This window comes from Rana temporaria, chromosome 9, assembly GCF_905171775.1.
Source record: "Rana temporaria chromosome 9, aRanTem1.1, whole genome shotgun sequence".
Taxonomy (NCBI): domain Eukaryota; kingdom Metazoa; phylum Chordata; class Amphibia; order Anura; family Ranidae; genus Rana; species Rana temporaria.
This window is the reverse complement of record NC_053497.1, coordinates 124,635,277-124,655,043: the sequence shown is the minus strand read 5'-3', so window position 1 is coordinate 124,655,043 and position 19,767 is coordinate 124,635,277. Positions and strand designations below refer to the sequence as shown.

Sequence of the window (19,767 nt, the reverse complement as noted above, 5' to 3'; positions counted from 1 at the left end):
AGGAAGGTAAAAGCCATCAAGGAATTAATCCTACTGGTTCTAAGCAAGAAAGAACCGACTATTCGCCTATGTATGAGGTTACTAGGCAAGATGGTGGCCACATTCGAGGCGGTACCATACGCCCAGAGCCACACTCGCATCCTACAGGCAGCCATCCTGTCAGCATGGAGCAGAAGGCCACAGGCCTTGGATATCCCGTTGCCGCTCTCATCAAGAGTCCGACAAAGTCTGTGTTGGTGGTTAGACCCTCAGAATCTACTGAAGGGGAGGTCTTTCAGCCCAGTGGCTTGGAAGATAGTGACCACAGACGCCAGCCTGACGGGCTGGGGAGCAATTTTGGATGGTTGCACTCGCCAAGGTACTTGGGCAAAGCCAGAGAAGCAGTTGCCCATCAACATCTTGGAGCTCAGAGCTGCTCGACTAGCCCTCAGGGCTTGGACGTCAAAATTGCAGGGGTTCCCGGTGAGAATTCAATCAGACAATGCCACGGCCGTGGCACACATAAATCACCAAGGGGGAACCAGGAGTCAAGCCGCTCAGAGAGAGGTGAGCTTGATTCTTCTATGGGCAGAGGCTCATGTGCCCTGCATATCGGCAATATTCATTCCAGGAGTGGACAACTTTCAGGCGGACTTCTTAAGCCGCCAGACTCTATGGCCGGGGGAATGGTCTCTGCATCCACTAGTCTTTCAAGCACTCTGCCAAAGATGGGGAGTGCCGGACGTGGATATCATGGCATCGAGACTCAACAAGAAACTAGACAGGTTCATGTCCCGCTCAAGGGATCCGATGGCCTGCGGAACCGATGCGTTGGTTTGCCCTTGGCATCAGTTCAAACTTCTTTATGCGTTTCCCCCGCTCCAGTTACTACCCCGCCTGCTGCGCAGGATCCGGGTGGAGCACATACCAGTCATCCTGGTAGCTCCAGCATGGCCCAGAAGGGCATGGTACTCACTAATCTTAAGGATGGTAGTGGGAGACCCTTGGACTCTTCCTCTACGGCCAGACCTGCTATCGCAAGGTCCGATCCTCCACCCTGCCTTACGGCATCTAAATTTGACGGCCTGGAAGCTGAATCCCTGATTCTCAGGGGTAGAGGTCTGTCTCAGAAAGTAATCTCTACCCTAATCAGAGCCAGGAAACCGGTCTCTAGGGTGATTTATTACAGGGTCTGGAAGGCCTATGTAGGCTGGTGTGAGTCCAAGCGATGGCTTTCTCGCAAATTTACCATCGATAGAGTATTAAGTTTTCTCCAGCTAGGAGTGGATAAAGGATTGGCATTAAGCACAATCAAAGGACAGATTTCTGCTCTGTCAGTGTGGTTTCAGCGGCCGCTGGCCACCCACTCGCTGGTTAAGACCTTCCTTCAAGGGGTCTTACGTATTAGACCTCCAGTTAAATCCCCGCTTTGTCCGTGGGATTTAAATCTTGTTCTGTCAAGTTTACAGAAACAACCGTTTGAGCCGTTGGCTGATATTCCTTTGGTTCTACTGACAAGGAAGTTAGTATTTTTGGTTGCCATAGTTTCCGCAAGAAGAGTTTCGGAGCTGGCAGCCTTATCCTGTAAGGAACCATATCTTGTTTTTCATAAGGACAGGGTCGTTCTCCGCCCTCATCCTTCCTTCCTTCCGAAGGTCATATCCAGTTTTCATTTGAACCAGGATTTGGTATTACCATCCTTCTTCCCTAAACCTACTTCCAGAAAGGAAGGGTTGCTGCATACCTTGGATATTGTCAGGGCCATGAAGGCCTATCTTAAAGCTACAAAGAAGATCCGGAAGACAGATGTGCTGTTCATTCTACCGGATGGGCCCAAGAAGGGGCAGGCAGCTGCAAAGTCCACCATTTCTAGGTGGATTAAGCAATTAATCACTCAGGCCTACGGCTTGAAAGGGTTGCCTCCTCCAGTATCATTAAAGGCTCATTCTACTAGAGCCATGGGCGCCTCCTGGGCAGCACACCACCAGATCTCTATGGCTCAAGTTTGCAAGGCGGCAACCTGGTCTTCTGTCCACACGTTTACAAAATTCTACAAGTTGGACGTAAGAAGGAATACTGATACTGCCTTCGGGCAGGCAGTGCTGCAGGCTGCAGTTTGAGACCCTCGGATTCCGGGGGCTCCTCTTGTTCGAGTTAAATTTAAAAATTTTATTTTTCTCAACTAAGTTGGATTTATTATGATTTGAGTATATCTCTAAATTAAATCCTTTTGTCTTGGAGATGTTCTCCCTCCCCTCATTGTAAGCATTGCTTTGGGACATCCCATATAGTAATGAATGCCGCTCTGTGTCCCGTGATGTACGATAAAGAAAAAGAGATTTTTAATACAGCTTACCTGTAAAATCTTTTTCTTGGAGTACATCACGGGACACAGAGCTCCCACCCCTCTTTTTTGAGGACCATTTTGGGAGGCATACTGCTTGCTACAAAACTGAGGTACTCCTCCTATGGGAGGGGGTTATATAGGGAGGGGCATTTCCTGTTTGAGATTGCCAGTGTCTACACCTGAAGGTACTCCATATAACCCATATAGTAATGAATGCCGCTCTGTGTCCCGTGATGTACTCCAAGAAAAAGATTTTACAGGTAAGCTGTATTAAAAATCTCTTTATATATATATATATATATATATATATATATATATATATATATATTATATTATAAAATAAAAAAATTCTCATGCACGCTGAATATTCTGCGATCTTTCCTAGATGCCTTTTCCTCCTGGCAGCAGCATTTTGGTAGAAAAAAATGCTTGAAACGTGTAACATGTTTTACTACTTGCCGACCAGCCGCCGTCATTCTACGGCGGCAGGTCGTCTCTCCTGGACGAGAGCCCGCAGCTCTACGTCGGCTCTTTGAGCGGCCACTAGGGCCCCCCGCTCGCCCCCGACTCCCGTGCGTTTGCCCGGCGGGCTCGATCGCCGCGGGCACCCGCGATTGCTCGTTACAGAGCGGGGACCGGGAGCTGTGTGTCAGCGGGGGAAATGCTGATCTTCTGTTCATACAATGTATGAACAGAGGATCAGTGTTTCCCCTAGTGAGGCCACCCCCCCCACAGTAAGAACACACACAGGGAACATACTTAACCCCTTCCCCGCCCCCTAGTGTTAACCCCTTCACTGCCAGTGGCATTTTTATAGTAATCCAATGCATTTTTATAGCACTGATCGCTATAAAAATGACAATGGTCCCAAAAATGTGTCCGAAGTGTCCTCCATAATGTCGCAGTACAGAAAAAAAATCGCCGCCATTACTAGTAAAATAAATATATTAATAAAAATGCCATAAAAATACCCCCTATTTTGTAAACGCTATAACTTTTGCGCAAACCAATCAATAAACGCTTATTGCGATTTTTTTTTTTTTTTTTTTTTAACGAAAAATATGTAGAAGAATACGTATCGTCCTAAACTGAGGATTTTTTTTTTATATATTTTTGGGGGATATTTATTACAGCAAAAAGTAAAAATATAGAATTTTTTTCAAAATTGTCGCTCTATTTTTGTTTATAGCGCAAAAAATAAAAACCGCAGAGGTGATCAAATACCACCAAAAGAAAGCTCTATTTGTGGGGAAAAAAGGACGCCAATTTTGTTTGGGAGCCACGTCGCACGACCGCGCAATTGTCAGTTAAAGCGGCGCAGTCCCGAATCGCAAAAAGTGCTCTGGTCTTTGGGCAGCAATATGGTCCGGGGGTTAAGTGGTTAAGGTGTGTCAGGTGCTTGGGCATTCAATTAATTGGCCAGAAAAAACAAAGCAACTCTGTGCCCAGCACTTTTTAGTGCATAATTAAGCAGTGCGGCTGCCGGGCACCGACATTGCCAGGGAGAATAGTCATTTGAATAGCGTTTGTCTGCTTGGCACCAGAAATAAGGGAACAAGCAGGGAAATGGCAGGAAGGTATTGATAATCGTAAGCTTACACAGTTTGTAATATACAGAGATTATGGGAAGCTTGCAAATGAGTTTTTCATTTTGACATGAAGTTATGCTTTAAAGTTGTTCTAAAATCAAAATGGTTGTTCATCTGTTAATTTTTTTTGTTTTAAATTAAGTCAGCAGCTAGAAATTCTGTAGCTGTTGACTTTTATTATAAGGACACCTACCTGTCTAGGGATCCCGTGATGTTGGCCGATTTGTCAATCTGCTTCGGGTGCAGGTATCTGTAGTAAGGGAAATGGGAAGTTGAGCTTTGCGGCTTCATAGCCTGTTTCCTACTGAGCATATGCCAGTCGCACTGCGCTTTGTGTCCCAGAAGGCAGCAGGAGGAAAAGGGCAGAAAATGTAGATCCCTGTGTGGCAATCTTATTTGGAAGTGGGAGTGGGTACCTGTCAAATGTGGCAGTGGAGGGGGAGGGGGGTGTGAACAAGCGCAGCTTCCCCTTTTGGGTGGAGCTCCGCTTTAATGCACTGTCTACATTCATGTAAAAAAATGTCCTGCTACCTGTTCCACCTCTGCCCCTAAACACCTGGCTCCTCTCGCCAATCCAGCACTGTCCGTGCTAAAGCACCATTGTGCTGATTTCCTGATCTCTCAGGAGACATAGGCTCCTACTGCTATCAGCCAAACCCATATGAGGATGGAGTGGGACCTTAGCTTACTTGCGATGTGCGTGTCTATGGACGCACACAGCCAGGCACGGGAGCACACTCGCATAAGTGCTCCCATACTATACAGCTTGCTGTGGTTACACCCCGGAGGAAAGAGGAGTGGACAGAATTAGCAGAGGGCTGCCAAAGAGGTAAAGAACCACTCTGTGCAATACCCTTGCAGAAAGCAGGTAATTGTAACTGCTTTTTTTTATGACCAGCGCTCCAGTTACCTCTGTTTCTCATGTGTCAGAGGCAGGAAGTAAGTGAAGTTCTCCTAGTGGAGTCAAACTGCTGTAACTCCTTCCCCGACTATCCATAATGTAAAAAATAAAAGAGAGAATGTCTGGGGTTAAGCTTTAATTGGACATATGTACAACCGGAATATAGATTTTAGACCATAACCATTTCCACCATTGGATGACTTAATATATTTTCTTCCCCAGCAATAGGATTAGCCCGCACTGTAAAAGAAGTTATGAATCGAGGATCAAAGTTATATGATTTGTCTGGCAATAAGGGACGGTAAGTTATTGCATTAAATAGCAAGCGTTTTTATATTGCCGGAATTAATTCTGAAGAATGTTTATTGCCTGTTCCATCATTGGCCATTAAATTGACTTCACCAAGCACATCTCAACAGAGGACATTGGTAGAAGTGTGTGTTTCTAGTGGGTGTAGCAGAAGGTGGTCACCAGCACACTGGATCTCCAATGTGGGTGCAAAGTTTTATTCAGAGATCACATTGTTACAGCAAGAACAATGTTTCGGAGCCTTGTAGGAGGCATGTGATATGCCTGATGAAGGGATCCCGCAAGACTCCGAAACGTTGCTCTTTCTGTAACAATGTGATCACTGAACAAACTTTGGACCCACATTGGAGATCCACGGTGTGCTGGTGACTTTCTTCTGCTTTGACTATCCTTCGTTCCAGCTGATGGTCGCTGCGGCACCTGCTTACATACAGACGTTTCTAACCAGAATTGTGTGCGTTGGGATTGTGGATTGTATCTTTAGTGGCTATAGAACTCTTCTCTCCTTACAAATGTAAACCAAACCTTACCCTTGGAGAAATGAGGGGGCTTTCCACATGTGCATATTTGATTCAAGTCAGAGGTTGTGATAAAAGCCAAAGGACCAGTGTTTCAATCACAATCAAAAAACCTTTTCAATAGGACGCCGGTGCCATTGCACCAGGTTAGGAAGTTCAGTTCTTGTTTGCCTTTTTTCTCTCCAGATCACTGATCCATAATATTGAAGTAAAAGAGGGTCACCATGACATCTAGGCAACAATCGCAGCCTTCATGTTTGTTGCCCATCAGTAGTATATGCCTTTTTACACAAATAAAACACTTTGAGGCCAGTTTTTATAAATCAGTGGTCTGTCCTTACCTGGTCATCATTTTTCAAAGAAACACATCGTCCTGAGCATTTCTAAAAATCCAGCAATAGGTTTTACAAATTTGCTTTCCTCTTTGCATGCTTTGGGACACCTTTTAACCACTTGTGACCAAATCACGTAAATGTATGACATGTACGGCATACTAGCTCATTATGAAATACTTACCTTAGAACGAGGCGTCGGTATCTCACCTGGTCCATGCCAAGAGAGCTGACATGTTGCCTCGGTGTGTCTTCCAGGTATCGCGGCTCCAGTGCTGTGAGTGGCTGGAGCCGCAATGTCGTCACTCCCAGTGCATGCGCTCGGGAGACTTCTTTCCGGCAAGGTCCGGTGTCCACATGGGCCTTCAGCCAAGAATCCCCTCTGTGCGTGCTCCGCTGAAGTCAGCAGCTCATTGCAAGTGGAATATTTCCTAAACCGTACAGGTTTAGGAGATATTCTTTTTACCTACAGGTAAGCCTTATTATAGGCTTACCTGTAGGTAAAAGTAAACATTTTTACTATACAACCACTTTAAGGGTAGAGGAGAGATCTGAGGTCTTAAAGCCTCGTACACACGCTCAGTTTTCTCGGTCAGAAACGGCAAGAAAACTGCTGGCAGAGCTTTCTTGCCGAGTAAACCAAGTGTGTGTACGAGGCTTTGAGGTTTCTGGTCGAGAAAACTGCCCAGAATCTGCTCTCTATTTTCTCATCGTGATTCTCGGCAGTGTTTTCCTGCCGAGAAACCCAAGCGTCTGTATAACTACCTGCCTCCATGGAAACCCGCGCATGCTCGAAATTACTTTGACGCATGCGCGGTAGCTTCCAAGGTATAGGTAGGGTGAAGCAACATGGCGGCGACGGCATCGAATGTGGCGAGCGCGTGCTCGTCATTGTCATCACGGCTTCAGGCTGGATTCACACCTATGCAGGTTTAGTGCATTTAGCAGATTTGCACTACAGTCCATTTAACATGGTTTCCTATGGAACACGTTCTGTAGTGCAAATCTGCAAAATGCAAAAAGGACTCAAAATGCCATAGGTGTGAATCCAGCCTTACAGAGCACAGATATATCCATAAGGAGGACCTTCTGTGCTTTATTTCTATCACAAAGGATGTTTGCATTTCTTGTGATAGAAATAAAAGTGATTTAAAAAAAAAAAAGGTTAAAGGGACAGTACATTTTTTTTTTTTTTTTTTATTCTCACTTATGGAGAATTTATAAGTACTGTAGTATGTCGCCATTCCACAAGCGTGCACAATTTCAAAGCCTGACATGTTAGGTAGCCATTTACTCAACTTTTAGATTTTACCTAAAAATTGAGTTTTGTATTCATTTTGCGTGGTTTTTTATTTTTTTTTATTTTTTTTGGGGCATATGTCTTTGTGCTGAAAGCACACTCCCAGCACAGAGACCGGGGTCCCGTGCCAAGGATCTGAACCCGGAACTCCCGTTTCCAGGTCAGCTAATTGCTGTGATAGCCTCTGGTTGGCTGTCGCTGTTTTTTTTGTTTTGTTTTTTCTCTCACACTTATGCAAAGCAAATGGGTACGATTCCTATGCAGATTTTGCTGGTGTTCAGTGCGACTTTGTGCTAAAGACAGTTTGATTGTAATTCAAATTTATTGTGTTTTTGGATGGGATTGGGCACAGCTGCAATTTCTGCATGGGGGTATGTAAAAATCTACACCGAAAATGCAGTATTTGCACACATCTGAACACAAGATGCGATTTCATGTCAGTTTCCATTGATGTCTATGGAGAGTAGAATCGCACTGCTGCCCCATGACATTCTCGTAGCATTTGCAAATTATAGATGTCGCTGACCGTCATTGAACACAATGTGCTATTGAATGACATGCAAATCTAGGCTTTTTCTTTTGCATCAATATGTACCGGCACTTAGGCTGGAAGGGGTTAAGGCAGAACTAAACCTTTCGGTCGTTTACAGCCAAGGAAGCTGCTATCTTACCTATGGTTTGTCCTGTTAGTCAATGCTGTCTTTTTTTTATCTTCCCAGTTTTTCAAAAGACGATGTAGAAAAACTGCAGAAAGGAATATCCGAATATGGGAATAATTGGACTGCTATTGCACAATTAGTTGGCCGAAACAATACACACACTCAGTTAAAAGCCTCGCAGCTCAGGCATGGTAAGCATTGTTTATGAATATACAACTGTCTCTTTATTGTATGATTTCTCTAGCTAAAATGGTAACCTGCTTTTAAAAAAAAAATCGCAGAGGGTTGAGATTCTAGCCAGCAAATTGTGGTTCACCCTCTTAGGGGCTCACCAGTACAATGTTTGTATGAGACTCCAAAGCTGTTATTTTAAAGGGGTTGTAAAGGAATTTTTTTTTTTTCCTAAATCGCTTAATTTACCTTAGTGCAGTCCTCCTTCACTTACCTCATCCTTCCATTTTGCTTTTAAATGTCCTTATTTCTTCTGAGAAATCCTCACTTCCTGTTCTTCTGTCTGTAACCACACACAGTAATGCGAGGCTTTTTCCCTGGTGTGGAGAAAGCCTCTTGAGGGGGGAGGGGGCGAGCAGGCAAGTCAGGACACTCTACTTTGCAGATAGAGAAAGGAGCTGTGTGTTAGTGGGCATCCTGACCATCCTGCTCGCCTTAAGAGGCTTTCTTCACACCTTCCTTCCACATGTCCTTATATCACTACGGGACATGGCTGGTGATTGGAACACAGGACCAGACATAGTAAACCCCTCTCAAATCAGCTGTTTGCGTCTCTTTCAGGAAATTTCCATTCGCTTCCTGTCTCTGAAATGCAAAAGGAAGTGCGTGGAAATCTTTCCAAAGTGAGTGAAACCGCCTAAGCCTAGGTTCACATCTGTATGTTTGCTGTAGGGAGTGTTTGAGCAGGCATAACAGCATTTAAATGTGCACTTGCTAAACAGTGTGTTTTGGCTGCGGGTGCAAGTTTGTGTGCGATTTACATGTATTCCTGCACTCGCAATAGTGTGAACCTAGCTTTAGACTATTGTACACTACTGTGCAAAAGTTTTAGGCAGATGTGAAGAAATGCTGTAAAGTAAGAATGCTTTCAAAAATTATTCACTGTAAGGTCATCACCGAGGACAAGGGGGCACACGTCTGGAGGAAAAGAGATTTAATCTCCAAATACGGAAAGGTTTCTTTACAGTCAGAGATATGGAATAGACTCCCTCAAGAGCTGGTTCTGTCCAGCTCAGTTTATTGCTTTAAAAAGGCCTGAATTATTTCCTAAATGTACATCATATACCGTAATTGGATGCTAACATTTATAGGTAAAGTTGATCCAGAGAATATCTGAGTGCCTCCAACATATTGGCTCATGCTTTGCTGTTTGTTTGTTTGTTTTTTTGCCTTCCTCTGGATCAACTATGGATAAAGGATTGTAATATTTTTTTTTTCCCTCCCTTCTTTTTACTAGATGGACTTGTTTTTTTTTCCAACAAGAGTAACTTAAAAATATATATTTTAATTGTTCCTTTTTTATCAATTTACAAAATGCAAAGTGAACAAACAAGAACAATTTAAATCAAATCAATATTTGGTGTGACTACCCTTTTGGCTAATCAATTCTTCTAGGTACATTTGCACAAACTTTTTGAAGGAACACGGCAGGTAGGTTGTTCCAGACATCTTTGAGAACTATTTACAGATCTTCTGTGGATATCGGCTGCCTCAAATGCTTCTGTCTCTTCATGTAATTCCAGACAGACTCTATAGTATTGAGCAGATAACAGCAGGGCACAACCTGAGTGTAGCACAGTAACAGATTTTTTTTATGGTAAAAATACAAATGGCAACTCACATTGTGACAGTTTAAAATAAAATGCCATTTCTTCTTCCCATGTGTATCCATCCACCCAGTATTTCTATTCTGGCCTAAGGTTCCCTGTTGTGCGACTGTCAACTAGGAACTTACTATGTGATGAACCTGATTTTAATAAAATCAGGTTCATCACATAGTAAGTTCCTAGTGGACAGTCGCACAACAGGGAACCTTAGGCCAGAATAGAAATACTGGGTGGATGGATACACATGGGAAGAAGAAATGGCATTTTCCCTGTTCGTCTTTCAGGACAGGTACTGTAGAGAGACACAGGCTCCTCCCCTCACAGGAAACACCACCTTCCAATTAGGAATTTAAGCCTCATCCTCCCTCAGCTCCTCAGTTTATGGTGTTTCCTCCGGAGGGGAGACACCGCTTGGGGCCAAGGGCCAGACAGCTGGGGAAGTTGAGGCCAATATTCCTGAGAGGGGGGACCTGTTCTCCCTGGGCTCAGGGAGACTTACCCAGGACATCGCCGTGTAGCGTCCCGCGGACATTCCTGGGGTGGTTTCAACCGCGGAGGTCTGTTTTGCTAATCGCACAGGGGTGGCGCTGCAGGCGGTGTGCACACTCCCTGTGAGAAATCACAGTCGGCCAGGAAGCTGGGCCGGACCGGATGACGAGTGACGTCAGTTCCGGGGGGGGCGGGCACTTCCGCCGGATACGCGTCACTGGTCCCAGACGCTGCAGTGTGAAAAGGCCTGACGCTGGGCTGGTGCGGCCTCTCTCTTCTCAGCCGTAGGGTCGGCGTTTTTGGAGGCAGTCGCGACCACATTCCTCAGCGAGATGTCCGAAGCAGAGGCTTCTCGTGCACCTCCGGACGACGACAGCACCAGCCACTCTAAGGTAAGGAGAACCCTGGGGTGGTGTTCCCTTATCATGTTACACAGCTTCACTGGTGATTTTGTTGTTTTTTCTTCTCCTGGTGGTCGGGGAGTTTGTTTGTGTAGTGTGTCTAGAACCCTGGTGGTGGTTGGTCCTGGAACACTCCTGGTGGTTATCTGTGTCAAGCGCTGGGCTCTCTCTCATCTAGCCTCCACTTTCTTCTGTGTTTTTCAGAAATCCACAGAAAAATCAGCCCACAGCAAGAAGAAATGCCCTTCCTGCAGATCTTCCCTTAGTGAGAGTTGGAACAAAGCACTTTGCAGGAGATGTAATGAGGGGCTGGTTAAGGAAAGGGAGGCAGAGCAGGCATCTGAATTAGCAGCTTCTATGAAAGAGCTTTCTGGCACCTTTCAATCGTTTAAAGATATTTTTGCTAATTTTCAGTTGCCCCAAAGCAGCCCTTCTGTAGCGCAACAGGTAATTCCACCCAATCCTGAGGTTCTTCCCTCTGTGAGTAGAGAGAAACCTGCGGACACCAGAGAGGATGCTGAGGAGGAGCAAGACAGTGCCGCTTCTAGCTCCCAAGAGGAGTCAGATGGTGAGGGGACAGAGGCAGGGCCCTCAAAGGTCTCTCGCTACAAGCTTTCCCTTGAAGAGGTGGAAGAATTATTGGAAACTATCCACACTACTTTAGGGATAGTTGAGGAGAAAAAGACACTGTCACTCCATGACCAGATGTACAGTGGCTTGGGAGAACAAAAGAGAAAGGTTTTCCCAGTCCATGAAGTCCTGGTCAATGCCATCAAAAAAGAGTGGCAGGATCCAGAAAGGAAACCTTTTTTCTCAAACTCTTTGAAGAGAAGATTTCCTTTTTCTGAAGAGGAGGCTTTAGTATGGAACAAATCCCCTAAACTGGATGCTGCCTTCTCGCAGGTATCCCAACATACTTGGCGTTTGAGGACATGGGGGTCTTTTCAGACCCCATGGACAGGCGGATGGACTCACTGTTAAAGAAGTCCTGGGATGCTTCCCAAGGGAACCTTAAGCCAGCTATGGCAGCAACGGTGGTGGCCCGTAATCTAGAGCATTGGCTCTCACAGATCAGGGCACATATTGAAGCCGGAACGCCTAAAGAGACTATACTATCCTCTTTTCCAACTTTACTGAATGGCGTGCGGTATGTAGCGGACGCCTCGGCAGAGTCAATCCGCATGTCTGCCAGGTCTGCAGCTCTATCTAATTCTGCAAGAAGAGCTCTCTGGCTCAAGACATGGCAGGGGGATAGCGCCTCAAAGGTGAAGTTGTGCGGGATCCCCCTTACAGGAGATTTATTATTTGGGCCAGGCTTGGAGGCTGTCTTAGATCGTACAGCCGACAAGAAAAAGGCTTTCCCCTTAAAGAAAAAATTTGGGGGACAAGCAAAGAAAAAATTCTGGACCCAAAAGAAGGTGGAAGTCTCAAAACCTGAGGGAAAGAAAAAGTTTTGGGGACAAAAGGGTAAGGGCCGTGCCGGGGCGCTTTTTCGTGCTCCTGAACAGCCCCAAAAACCTCAATGACGGAGTCAAGGTGGGAGGAATGTTGGGGGCCTTTCTCCCACAATGGGAGCTGATCACCAGCAACCAATTTGTGCTGGGGATCATAAGGAGAGGGTACAGACTAGAGTTCTCAAGTCCCCCCCCATCCAGACTTTTAGTCACCAATTTACCACAGTGCAAAGAAAAATCTGTGGCCCTGCTCTCCTCTCTTCAGGAGCTGGAGGATCAGGATGTGGTGGTTCGGGTTCCATCGGAGGAAACGGGCAAGGGCTTCTACTCCCACATCTTCGTGGTCCGCAAGCCTTCCGGGAAATTCAGGCTTATACTGAATTTGAAACCTCTAAACACCTCGGTCACATACAAAAGGTTTCGGATGGATTCTATCTATTCCGTGAGGACGCTCCTCCTTCCGAACTGCTTCATGGCATCCATAGATCTAAAGGATGCCTACCTACACATCCCAATCTCCTCTTCCCCCCGCATATTCACCAAGGTGATGGTGGAGGTACTAGCCTTTCTACGTCTCAGGGGCATCCTGGTGGTGGCATACCTGGACGATCTGCTATTTTTTGCAGACTCCCCGACACAGTTGTCCCAGGACCTCCAGGTAGCAAAGGAGATTCTGGAAAACTTAGGTTGGCTACTCAATCTGGAAAAATCCAGCCTGACGCCCTCCCAAAGAGTCACTTTTCTGGGATATGTACTGGACTCAACCAGACAGATGACTTTTCTCCCAACAGAAAAAGTTTAGAAGGTGGACAATGTAATATCACTTCTTCAGAGCAGCGGCCAGCTTCCGATAAGGAAGGTCATGTCAGCTCTGGGGTTATTAACATCCTCTCTTCCTGCAGTGCAGTGGGCAGGTCTGCATTACCGACCCCTGCAACTGTTCATACTGAACATTTGGGATCACAAACCGGACTCCTTGGATTCCCTGATATCCATACCGGTTCACATCAAGAGGTCCCTTTGGTGGTGGAGGAAGGGGGCGAACCTTTTACAAGGCCTGGAATGGATCTCCCCAATCTCCAGAACAGTGACAACAGATGCCAGTGGCTCCGGTTGGGGAGCACACCTGGACTCCCTTCTGACACAGGGTCGCTGGGCAAAAGAGGACTCGCAAAAATCTTCGAATTGGAGAGAACTAAAGGCGATAGAGTTAGCCCTCAAAGCCTTTCAAAAGGAGCTGCAGGGACAGCATGTTCGAGTCAGGACAGACAACTCCTCCGCAGTAGCTTATGTCAACAAGCAGGGGGGCACCAGGAGCAAGTCCTTATGGGATCTGACAAAGTCTATTCTCATATGGGCAGAGGCCAATGTCTTGTCCCTCTCAGCCATACATCTGAAGGGAGAGTTAAATCAGGTCGCAGACTTCCTCAGCAGGAAGAAACTGAGGGAGGGCGATTGGGTTCTGAATCAAGAAGTCTTCAGAGCGATCACTCAAAGGTGGGGTCTCCCGGAGGTGGATTTATTCGCCTCAAGAGAAAACGCCAAGACTCGGCTCTTTTTTTCCCTAAACAGGTGGGATGGAGCTCTGGCGGTGGACGCTCTGGCCCAAACCTGGCAGTTCTCCAGGTGTTATGCTTTCCCCCCTCCGGTTCTAATACCAGCAGTCCTGAGGAAACTGCAGGGGGAGAACACAACACTGATTCTCATCGCACCTCATTGGCCCAGAAGACCATGGTTCTCTATCCTGAAGAATTTATCGATAGAACCTCCTTGGATTCTACCAATCCAGGAGGATCTCCTTTCACAGGGTCCAATCTGCTGCCCGCAGGTAGAGAGGTGGAATCTGGCAGCTTGGCTTCTGAGGAAGAGCTGCTGAGGGGCAAAGGGTTTTCAGAACGCTTGGTTGAAACACTCTTAAGCTGTAGAAAGGAGACACAAGCCATTTACCAAAAAGTGTGGAAACGGTTTAACATCTGGTGCGCAGAAAGCTCCTTCAGCGTCAACAGCTCTGTGGCTGTTTTAGAATTTCTACAGGCTGGGGCTGATAAAGGACTGGCAATTAGCATGCTGAAGGGTCAGGTGTCAGCGTTAAGTGTATTTTTTGAAAAACAACTAGCGTTTGACCCTTGGGTCTCTAGATTTTTCAAGGCTTTGAGTAGACGGAGACCTGTAAAAACCTCCAAATTCCCAGTTTGGGATCTCTCATTGGTTCTTCAGGCCTTTACAGTAGAACCATTTGAACCTTTAGACAATTGTACTTTAAAAGTGATCACTCTCAAAACAGTATTTTTAGTAGCGATCATTACTGCTAGGAGAGTGAGCGAACTCGAGGCCCTATCTATTAGGGCCCCCTTTTTTCAAGTTTTTCCGGATCGCATCATTTTTAAGACAGATCCGGCTTTTCTACCAAAGGTAGCTTCTAATTTTCACAGGAGTCAAGAAATAACATTGCCTTCTTTTTGTTCAAATCCTGTGAGGGAACAGGAACACAAGTTTCACAACCTAGACGTTAGGAGGTGTGTCCTACAATACTTGGATTACACGAGTCAGTTCAGGAAAGCTGATTCACTGTTTGTTTTATTTTCTGGGTCCAGGAAAGGGTCCAGGGCTTCTAGACGCACGATAGCCAGGTGGTTAAGGGCAGCCATTGTTCTAGCTTATTCTTCTAGGGGAGTAGAGCCTCCACAGGGTATCAAGGCTCATTCCACCAGGGCAGTAGCAACTTCCCAAGCAGAGTGTGCTGGTGCTTCCCCGGAGCAGATCTGCAAGGCTGCAACATGGTCTAGTTTTTCAACGTTTGTAAAACATTACAGACTGGACCTACTTTCAACCAAAGACCAGGCTTTTGGACGCAAAGTACTGCAAGCAGTTGTCCCACCCTAGGGTAAGGTGCTCGCTTATCCTCTCTACAGTACCTGTCCTGAAAGACGAACAGGGAAAAACGGGGTTACTTACCGGTAACATCCCTTTTCCAGGAGTCTTTCAGGACAGCACTGGTACCCACCCTCTTTGTTGTAGGGGATATTATGAAAACTCATCAGACGAGGCCGTCAGGTAAGATGTAATTTTATACTTTTATGACGTGTTCTTGTGTCTCCCCAGCTGGCCGGAGGTACTCTGGAAAAAACTGAGGAGCTGAGGGAGGATGAGGCTTAAATTCCTAATTGGAAGGCGGTGTTTCCTGTGAGGGGAGGAGCCTGTGTCTCTCTACAGTACCTGTCCTGAAAGACTCCTGGAAAAGGGATGTTACCGGTAAGTAACCCCGTTTTTTTTGTATATAATCCATGAGCAGGCGGCTCATACATCTGGGATAGGGAGCCTCTTCCTAAAACTTACAACCTATTAAGTCTGTACATCAGGCTAAATGACGGCTTGGATGAGGAAGTGGAAACCAACAGGATGGCGCAGGGCTTCTTGTGGGATGCAGAGCAGACCCATCCCACATGAAACCCTCCACCATCTTGTTGATTTCCACTTCCTCATCTAAGCTGTCATGCAGCCTGATGTCTGGACTTTCCAGGCTGCAAGTTTTGGGAAGAGGCTCCTCATCCCAGATGTATGAACCCGACTACTCACAGATTACAAAAGTGCCATTTCTTCTTTCCATGCGTATCCATCCATTCATTCAGTGCTTCTATGCTGGTCTGCGGTTCCCTGCTGTGCGACTGTCCACCAGAAACCCTTACTATGTGATGAGCCCAAATTTAACTGTCACAATGTGAGTTGCCATTTGTCTTTTCACCATAATAAATCTGTTAATATACTACACTCAGATTGCACCCTGGTATTCTTGTCTGTTTGCCTAGAGATACTTTGTCAATCTCTTCAGATGTGTTGCATTGGGATCAGCGGGAAGTTACCATGAACGTTCCTATTAGACTCTGTATTTGCAAAATTGTCATATTTATGAACACAAAACAATTATCGTGCCATTACTACTGCATGGTGTTGAGATCAGGGCTCTGCTTGGGGCTAAACCATCACTTCCAGGACTCCTTGTTCTTTACACTGAGGATAGTTCTTAATGACTGGCTGTATGTTTGGGCCATTGTCCTGCTGCAGAATTCATTTTGGATCAATCGCACACCTCCCTGATGGTATGGCATAATGGATACGTATCTGCCTGTATTTCTCAGAATTGGTTGCACCATTGATCAGGCAACATTAAGGACTGTAGATGCATTAGTTGGCCAAGGAAACCCAATGCAGCAGATGAAAGATGCATCATACATACTTCCCCTTCAACATCGGAAGATATCCAGCCGTTCTATCGGCACAGAAGGGGCAGAAACCAGTGGGACCCAGGTACACCCATCTACTGTCCTGAGAAGGAGTCCTGGAAGTGATGTTTGGCCCCCGCAGAGCTCTGATCGAGTCTTGTCTGGGATTAAATGACGAGACAGAGACAGCCTACATTCACAGAAGATCAGTGCTTGGTTCTCCAAGATGTTTGGAACAACCCGCCTGCCGAGTTCCTTCAAAAATTGTGTGCAAATTTACCTAGAAGAATTGATGTTTTGAAGGCAAGAGTGGTCACACCAAATATTGATTTAGATTCCTCTTCTGTTCATTTACTTTCCATGTTGTTAGTTGAGTGAGTGAGAAACTTTTATATAGCGCAACACATGCGAACTGAATCGCCTCTGGGCGCTTAGTATCCTTTCCCTACTGTACTTTTTCCCTCAGAAAAGATGGGTTTTGAGGGTTTTTTCTGAAGGCCAGGTGATTCACCTCCAACCGGATGCTGGTTGGTAGAGCGTTCCATAGTCCTTGGATTCCAAATCTTCGTTCTCCTTTGGACTTGTGTCTGGCTTTGGGTATCTGGAGTAGATTTTGGTTGGTGGATCGCAGAACGCGATTGGGGTTGTGACATTTTAATTTTTCGCATAGATATTGGGGGGCAATTGATAAAAATAAACTATCAAACACTTCTATTTCTGAAAGCGTTCTTAATTTACAGCATTTTTCACACCTGCCCAACATTTTGCAATTTACTGTAACGGGAACAAACAGGTGTCCCCATGGGGAGATTTTCTCACCTCCTTGTTCTGGTGACAGCTGTAAAATATTGGATTTCCCATCACGTCCTGCCCCAGTGACATTGGTCAGCAGGACAGATACTACCTAGCAGGGACACAGGGGAGAGTTTTTTTAAAATTGGAGCACACAGCATCTGACGCAGCTGTGCATAGTAACCAATCAGTTTCTAACTTCAGCTTGGTCAATTAAAGTGAAGGGCCACCCTAAAGAAAAAAAAATGCTTTCTGGGAACTGTGTGTATCCCTGAGAGCAGCCACCCATTCATACAGCGCCACAAGACTCGCGCATGCACAGTAGGAAACGGGCAGTGAAGCTGCAAGGCTTCCCTTAGTAAGGATGGCGGTGCTGGGACCTGCCGACATTGCGGGCACCTAGGACAGGTAAGTGTCCTTATTAAAAGTCAGCCGCTACAGTGTTTGTAGCGGCTGACTTTAAACATTTTTTTTTAAATTGCGGGTGAAACCCCGCTTTAAGCTTTGACACAAAAACCTGGAAGCTGATTGGTTACTGTGCTGGGCAGCACCGGATTCTGTGCACACCAGTTTTAGTAAATATCCCACAGAGAGTAATGATAAGTTGACAGGTGTTCTAACTCTTTTACACTCTTTCCAAAAGACCAAAACTTTATAAAAAGAAACAAGTTTGGACTTTACATTAACTTTCCGACTAGTGTGGACAATCTCCAAGCGAATAAAGCTAACTCTTCCACTAGGGACACCTGTTTGGGACCCAAAGGGGAATCCAATTCTCTTTGGTGAATTATCCTTTCACCACCTGTTGTGATGGGAAGAGAAATCTCCACAGTGGGACATAAATGGCAAAAATTAAACCAACAGGGATTTTAACCCTTCCGTACTGTATCCAATACTAAAGAAAAGTGTGTGTGTGTGTGTGTGTGTGTGTATGTATATATATATATATATATATACTTTTTTTTTTTTAAAGTGGGGGTAAACTCCCATGCATAACTTTTGCCTAGAATAAGGCTTACATGTAGGTAATGTAAATATCTCCTAAACATGCACTATTTAGGAGACATTTACTGTACATGTAGCCAGTGATGTCACTGTCACATGCACTCTGCAGGAATGGCCACACGGATATTTGGCCGGTTTAGCAGATACTGGTCAAATTTCGGTCTGTGTGTGGCCCTCCCTGTTTGATAAAAATTGATCATTAGGAAGACTTCTGTCAAATGGACAGGTTGGAAAATGTTTTTTTTGTGCCTTCCCTCGCATCTCATTTTTTATTTTTTAATGGACTGCTCTATGCATGTGAAACACAAAAGGCTGCCAGCATGATTTTTAAAATTGTACAGGACCAAAACAAATGGTACTACAGTACCATGTGTTGGCAGACTCAAATATACACTAATTTTCTAGATGCGTGGGGGGTTTCATCGGGAATTATGGCACCCATCCGCGTCTGCAAAAGACGGTACATTTTTGTGCATAGCAGGAAAACGCATGATTTGCCACCTGAACAAGTCCTAAAATGTAGCACAAATTCTGTTCTTACAGTAGTGACAGCAACAGAGAGGAAGAGAAAAAACAGGAGGTGATGGGGGTTTTGCTCTCTTTCACCCCACCCTAGCTCCTCTCCTTTATTTACATTAGGATCTGAGCAATCCTCTATTACCGTCAACTCCAGGAAGGAGAGAGCACCATTAACTTGTGTTTTTACAGAGGAGACAGAACTCAGGACGACCCCCGTGCTTGGTTTCTCTCTGTACTCTTGCCAGCCAAGGCTGGGTTATCTGCCTCCTCTGTACATGGGAGATAACAGTGCTCTCTATGACCAGCTTTACTTTGTCTAACAAACAATTACGTGGAAAGCATCTGACTGCTGGGGAAGGGAAAACTCAGGAATGCTCCATAGAAAATCACCTGTTAATTGGCAATTTTATCTTAACATGTTGATCTCAGGCAGACTTTGAGAGACTATTCATAGACATTTGACTGAAGGTGCAGTTTTATTCAGTTCTGTTTTTGCTGTATATTGTGACACGTTTGTAAAACCCAACTTCTGACCTTGAAAAAAGAACAATGTAGCAGCCTGTATATCTGACCAGTTTTGTGGCTCTGACTGAAATCTGATTCTCCTCCTATCCTAAGATGACCAACTTATACCTTGGCATTTGCTCCCAGGATTTTCTCTAAATGAATTCTATAGTGCTGGCTTTCACTGGGAGAGCCAAGTATTTAAGCACTGGGGCAGAACGATCAGGAAGGATAGAAAAAGGAAACTAAGCGTGCTTTCACAAAGTGCCCGGGCTTCGGCGGTAAAACGCAGCTATTTTTAGTTTCGATTTACCGCCGTTTTTGCGGTGCTTTTTGGCTAGCGGCCGAAAAAAGGCTAAAGGCACCCGTATATCGGCACTGCCCATTGATTTCAATGGGCAGGGGCGCTTTAGGAATGGTGTATTCAGTGCTGCAAAGAAGCTGCTAGCAGGACTTTTTTTGACGCCCTACCAGCGCAGTGCCCTAGTGTGAAAGGCTTTCACACTGGGATTGCAGCTGAGGCTTTTTTCAGCCTGAAAAGCTCCTCCAGTGTGAAAGGGGTCTAAAAGCAAAGGGGTTATAGGATTCTTTTTAGTAATATAGTTTCTACC

The 19,767-nt window shown here is 45.4% G+C and overlaps 1 protein-coding gene across 1 annotated transcript in view; it reads left to right on the top strand.

The window, feature by feature from the left end:
• Positions 1-19,767, top strand: part of TTF1 (transcription termination factor 1) — an 80,168-nt gene that overhangs the window by 39,724 nt on the left and 20,677 nt on the right. Inside the window, exons 6-7 of the mRNA XM_040324418.1 lie at positions 5,039-5,117; positions 7,995-8,125. Of these exons, the coding sequence (XP_040180352.1) occupies positions 5,039-5,117; positions 7,995-8,125 (210 nt within the window). The remainder of the gene's footprint in view (positions 1-5,038; positions 5,118-7,994; positions 8,126-19,767) is intronic.